The sequence below is a fragment of the Epinephelus moara genome, unplaced genomic scaffold (genome assembly GCF_006386435.1).
Source record: "Epinephelus moara isolate mb unplaced genomic scaffold, YSFRI_EMoa_1.0 scaffold2317, whole genome shotgun sequence".
Classification (NCBI taxonomy): Eukaryota; Metazoa; Chordata; class Actinopteri; order Perciformes; family Serranidae; genus Epinephelus; species Epinephelus moara.
Genome location: NW_026079893.1, coordinates 171 through 7,008, shown reverse-complemented (window position 1 = coordinate 7,008; position 6,838 = coordinate 171). Strand labels below are relative to the sequence as shown.

At 37.1% G+C, this 6,838-nt stretch overlaps 1 protein-coding gene across 1 annotated transcript; it reads right to left on the bottom strand.

Moving 5' to 3' along the window:
- Positions 1 to 735: 735 nt before the first annotated feature.
- Positions 736 to 6,341, bottom strand: LOC126387136 (CDP-diacylglycerol--inositol 3-phosphatidyltransferase-like). The gene is made up of 3 exons (XM_050039688.1): positions 6,057 to 6,341; positions 5,813 to 5,894; positions 736 to 5,456 (listed from the first exon to the last, which is right to left on the bottom strand). Exons 1-3 carry the CDS (start codon positions 6,228 to 6,230, stop codon positions 5,314 to 5,316), a joined length of 399 nt encoding a protein of 132 aa, XP_049895645.1. The 5' UTR covers positions 6,231 to 6,341; the 3' UTR covers positions 736 to 5,313.
- Positions 6,342 to 6,838: the final 497 nt, after the last annotated feature.

The following is a 6,838-nucleotide window of genomic DNA, read 5'->3' as shown; positions in this document are numbered from 1 at the left end:
ATTCCAGATAAAATCCCTAACTGCCAATTTTTTCCACTAAGAACCATGTTCTGCCTTACCAAATAAATTAATTTCAGGTCTTAAGAACCTGGGAAAAAACTGAATTGACCTGTATGGCCTGATAGCAATGTATGCAAGAAAACGTGTTTGTTTTGTTAGCAATTTTTGTAAACTAATAAAATACATATAAAAGCAAATCACAATTTCCTAAAGCCCAATTTTACATCTCCATATATGTAGAATATAAATATATTAGAGAAAAGCAGCACATTCTCACAAAAGAATTTGGCACAAGAAAATGAAAAAAATTAATCCATTATCAAAATGGCTGTTGGTGTTTTGTCCGCCAATACATCTGTAATTCAAATAAGCATTTCATCTCTAGTATTAAATAAAGTTTCCACTGAAAAACCTTTGTTGTACTATCAGATAATGAGAATATAAGACAGAAATGTATCTATTCTAAGAGAAACTGTCATGCAGCAGTTGCAGAACAAAGCAGGGAAGAGCCCTTTAAACTGGAAAAAGAAATGCAGCTCAAAGTCCCATATGACATTTGCAGCTCTCAGTCTAACCTAGAGAAGATATCTGTACAAACCTGACTTTACTGAAAATGGAGCTGACATTTTTGGAGGGCAAAGACAAAGCATTAAGAGATTTTGAGACATTACATTAATAATCAGAATCACACGAAACTGGAAGTGAAAATACAAAACAAAAAAAAACAAACAACAATCTGGTTTCCATCATCTTTATTTTACAGTAAATTCAAACCACCAAACAAAATAACCATCAAATATTCTAATTACTACATTTGACGTAATTTAAATCTTTAAATATAGTATTAAACTTAGCTTTACTTCGTCGATATACATTTCTGTTCTAGAATAATACATTCTGGGAAATGAGTTCCATCAAAAAACAAGTATTGATATTTTAACACTTTTAAACACGCACACCCACACCCACACGCACACCCACACCCACACCCACACCCACACCCACACCCACACCCACACGTTCTGCATTGAAACATGGCTTTACAGAGGTCTATAAGCAGCACATACATACAGTCAGTGGCTTTAAAATGTACAAACCATCATACTTGGTGCTCCTCACGTCATATATAACCTATGACCTGCATCACTTTCTAACTGTTTCTAAGTCAAAAGCAAACACGTCTCTTCTACCACAAAAACATGTCTCAAAACATCACATAATTGTCAAATAAGCACAAACTGATCAACTTCCCTCTACTGCGACAATCACCATTTAATCGACACCAAAATATCAGCAGGAATCTCCAGAAAATCATAAGAAAAGCAATAACGAGCGGCTCGGAAGTTTTCTCTTTAACATGAACAAAAGGGTGTCGTCTGCATCAAGTGAATAAAACTTCAGTGTTTTGGTCTGTCATAGAGTTCAGGGACACAACTTCATCTTTATATATGTAAAAAAAATAATAATAATAACAATAAATGCTAACTAATTTGGGAATAAAGGTCGTTTTTCTCGTGAGTCAAAGTTTTTATGCTTACAGCTGCCATTTCCTCCACAAACTTAAGAACACATTGTTTGAATGTAGAAACAGCTCAAGTAACACTTTCTTTTAAGTCACCCTTTATCAGCAAGAGTCTATCTGTCAAACTAATGGCCTTACTGCTGGTTAATAAATCTTTTACAAATGTTTTCTTTCTTGCTCCTCAGCTCATCAGGTACACCCTGGACCCTAATCTGTTATTGATGACTTTAGAGCTGCAGCTTTCCATTATTTTCTCAATTCATCATTTGGTCCCTAAAACGTCAAAAAACAGTAAAAGAAAATGTCCAACACAGTTTCCAACAGCTGAAACTGACATATTTAAATGTCTTATTTTGGCTGAACAACATCCAAAACCCACAGATATTAAATGTGATATCATAGGAGACAACCAGAACCATCAAATATTCACTTATGAGAAGGAACCTGTGAGTTTTTGTCATTTCTGCTTACAATAATACTCAAAAATAGCTGCAGAAACATTTCTACATGCAGATATAACCAGCAAATGGTATTTCTCACAAACTGTCAATCCAAATGTTGTGGATTAGTCATTTATAACCAATCCATAAAGCATTCTTCAAAGATTTATTCACCGTTAATAAAGTCATAGAGGCTGGCTTAGTGTGTGGTACTGCAGTTACAATGGATGTCAGATAATGTGATACAATGATTGTTATCATACTGGTTGTTCTGGTTTCCAATATTTCAAATATATATATATATATATATATATCAGTAATATGTTTTTATCTTCTTTAGATTTCACATGTTATATATTTCGTTTGACTATCATTTTTCAAAATGATACATTTCTTAATAAACATATTTTATAGTCGCTTTAGCCTGATTGTCTTTTTCATATTCAAACTTCCAGATGTTGCAGATGAGTAAAACCAAACTGGACAAAAGAGTGGCTGTAAAACACGAGCAGCTTCACATAAAATGACTCGTGATCTAAACGTGGTATAGGAGCACCAGAACTTCACTGTGGTTGCTGTCTCTGGCCTCTACAGATTCATTTCTCAAACATCCAGTGTGAATATTAAACTCCACGTCTTTGACTGCTTAACAACTTTCATGATTATCAGAATTCAAGGTAATGAAAATGCTACAAAGAGCCATCTGCTGAGGCATGTTAAGACATCATTGAAAGAAAAAAGGAGTTAGCATCATGAAGGTGTGTAACAGTTCTAACATTTCTAGTTTGTGCTTCTTATGTATCATCATTACATCCTTGTCACAGAGTTAAAGATGAGTCCCTCTAAAACATAAAACCCACAAGGTTGTTTAAAGGGGACCCATTATACCTTCTCTTATTTTCTGTCATATCTATAATGTCACAGTGTCCGACGTTCACATTGAACGTGGCCAAAACTTCAAATGATGAGGTAAATTAATGTAAAAGTAATCTTTGTAAGAATGGTCTCAGACCATTAAGAATACTCTGTTTCTTAAGTTTTTCTTCTACTTTTTTTTGGGGACAAGCTGACGCCAGCTCATGATGCATTTCTTTATGTGGTCATCTGCTCTATGCACTAGTGATGCACGGGTTGACCCACAACCCTTGGGTTCTGTGGGCTGACCTGCGCGTTGGATAGTTTGGGTTAGAAAATATCGTTGGTTTCTCTTGAGTGGATCTTAAAGTGACAAAGCAGCATTCTGAGTAAGTTATAACTTACAGAAACACTGCAGCAGTCCACCTTTCACCTTCTCTTCCCCTCTCTCTGTCTCTCCCAAACACACACAGCAAGCAGCTTCATCATCGGCCCTGCTGCACTCGGGTTTCTGTTACACGTTATTTGACCTTATTAAATCTCTCCAGTCCAGTATAAATATTTCCCTCTGAGAATATGCAGGACTAACACTGTGTCCTAACAACAAACAAGCCTCTCTTATGTTACATCATGTAAACAATCAAACAACTGTACCGATCAGCTGGGAGCTCATGTAAACAAACCACGTATGATATCAGCTGTGCTCTCGAGATTACGTTGGAGACCTAACCACTTAAATGATGAGTGAGTACTTGCTGTCTACCTACTTTTGTACTTTATAAACAAAAAACGTTTTACACACATTTTACATTGTGATATTTACTGATATTGACACACAATACAGCTAAAAGCAAGTTGGATATTATTTCCAGAACTTTCAGCCCTGGTTTTTGGGTTGGGTTCAGGTGATTTGCGAGGCAGGTGGGGCGAACTGGCTCTCGTAATGGGTTGGGCTGATGCAGGTTTTAAAAACCCTGACCCGTGCATGATTACCAGGCACGCTACAGCAAGTGTTTCCAACACACTGCTACATGAGCTACATGCTAATGTCAGGGAAACATGGAATCCTGCTTGCTGATGTTGTTTATTTCTCACCGATTTCGGATCATACTCCTACTGGAAGATGTCTGGATGCAAAGATTTGGTTTAGAAGCTTTTATTGGTGATTGTTCATGTTAGAAAGTGCCGCTGTACTCTGTTACAGTCACCCCCGGCTCAATGATGGTGCAGATAATGAAGACCTGGAAACACTCTTTTGGGAGGAGGGCTCAGGAGACAGGCACTAAAATGGAACATTTCAAATGGTGTTCCAGCACAGACAGTATGAGGAAAATAACCATTGACCATTAAAGCATGTAAACATGTTCTAGTAGAAACTCAAAATACAAGGATGAATCTGAAAATGAGCAGAATAGGTCCTCTTTAACAGCATTTCATGCAGCTCTGAAGGTTTCTCCAGGATTTGTAAACACTCTTCAAATCATCTTCTGCTGCTCGATAAACAATATTTTTTAACATGTTTCTAAAGTTGGGACGAGGATTTTTCATTCAAAGCAAACATGATAGCTCCAGGGTTTCCTCGCACTAGATTGGCTGGCTGTTGCAAAATCAATATGAACTTTTAACTTCAACTCCACGGAGACTGATTTCAGCCTGGTGTCTGATCTGTAGCGCAGGAGGTGACTGAGTGAACGGTTTGTCTCAGACATTTTTCATTTCTTCTGACATCGTGACATGCTGCTCTAATTTAACACGGCAAAACAACACTACAATGTGATCATTTAATCAATCGCCTGCTGAGCTGGATCAGACGGATCCTCCTTATCAATATAGTTATTAGGCGCCAGTTAAACCCGCCACCTCAGTCATTAAATATGCGGCCTTTGCTGTGTGATGTAGCTCTGCTCCTTTTTTTCTTCTGAAGCTTAATATTATATTTGATAAAAATGGAATAATTTCTTCCGTCACTTTGAAAAACTCTGGGAAACCCTGAGCCAGAAAAGACAGATTGTCTAAATAAAACTAATTTTATGAGCTGAAACTGTGACTCAGATGTGAAAAAATTCATAAGAGGGACAAACTGAAAATACTGACTGCCCATTCACACATCCATCTAGTACGGGGTGATGCTTATGAAAGTCTTCTTTTACAGTATATGACTTTTGATATTGGGAGATCAATTTTGACACATAATTCTCACTGCATTTATTGTCATATCACCAAAGTGACAAACCTGTCCACAGCGTATGTTTGTAAAATAAATCAGAGAAAAATCAACTGTAGAAACTGTTGAACTCTTGTTTTCTTGTTTTGAGACACATCTAATTTTCAATATTTGGTCATAAATTTTCTGTCTTTCTGAAGTCGTCAGACAAACTGAAGTGATGTGTTTCACGCCGTGTTTAAGTGCACAAAGTCTACCGTTAAACCCTTATAATAGTAATAAATAAAAACCGTGGTGGATTTGTTGCTGAGGCTCTCACTCACTCCTCTCTCTCACTGCGTCTTCCTCTTTGCCTCCCGCTCGGCTACGTCGAGGGCGGCCATGTTCTGGGAGGCGGTGACTAGGTGCACGAGGCTGATGCCAGTCTTCACCACGCAGATGATAAAGCACAGTCCCTGCAGCCAGTAGAGCCATGCTGCAGCAGAGGGAACTGGATTAGGTTGTTTTCAGGGTGGAAAAGCCTCTGATGTGCTTGGTGAAAAATGACTTCAACCATCAAAATAGTTGCCAAATAATTTTCTGTCAACTGCCTAATTGATTAATGGACTGATCATTTAAGCTGTGCATGTATTAACTGTTGGGGAGTATAATTTATAACTAAACATCACATTTTATGAGCTCTTCATATGCTATGCCTGCAAAAATCTTAAGCTGTTAAAGTAACTAAAGCTGTCAGATAAATGTAGTGAAACACAAGTAGAAAACTAAAGTACAAGTATTAAAACTGTACTGTACTTACTCATTAGATGTTAAGGAGAAGGAACATCTTACCTGCAGGTTCCTGGATGTGATGGAGAAGGTAGAGCAGACAGAAGAAGAGCTCGTTCCCAGCACACATCACAAACAGCACCGGCTGCAGGACACAAACACTCAGTCATTCTCTTTCATTTTAGAGTTACAGAGATTTAATGCATGATGCACAGTATCTCTGTGTGTGTGTGTGTGTGTGTGTGTGTGTGTGTGTGTGTGTGTGTGTATGTGTGTGTGTGTGTGTGTGTGTGTGTGTACTCCTCACCTTGGATGTGTAGTAGATTCGGAGGATAGGGTTGCCGGAGAGGTCGATGGACTTGTGACTGGCCGATCCGTGTATTGTCGAGCTGAGAAATTTTAAATTAAAAGAAATTTTAGGCTGATTACAGTTATGTATTATGCGATTACAGCCTTCACATGCAGCCGTTGTAGGGAACATGCGCCTCCTTATAAAAATAACTCCACATTAGCAGCAAGAGTTACCTCATATTCAGTAACTTACCTGGATGTAACTTCACTTCTGTAAGTACATGTGTAGCCCTGTGTCACTTTGTATAACAGAGTACATGAAAGAATATAAACTGAGTTACTTTTGAGACTATAATTAAAACATGAAACCTTTGCTGAGAGGAAACCATGTTCACACACAAAAATTGGTGAATAAAATATATATATACGATATCAAAGGCTGTATCCTGTTTACCTTTATATACTGTTACTTACTGCTTTACTNTATAACAGAGTACATGAAAGAATATAAACTGAGTTACTTTTGAGACTATAATTAAAACATGAAACCTTTGCTGAGAGGAAACCATGTCCACACACAAAAATTGGTGAATAAAATACATATATACATATATATATATATATATATATATATGTATATGACTTCAAAGGCTGTATCCTGTTTACCTTTATATACTGTTACTTACTGCTTTACTACCTCTTTACATCTCTGTATGTACAATATATATTTATATATATATATTGTATTGTATTGTTGTTATATCCATATAACAAATAGACTGTGATATATCTGCACAG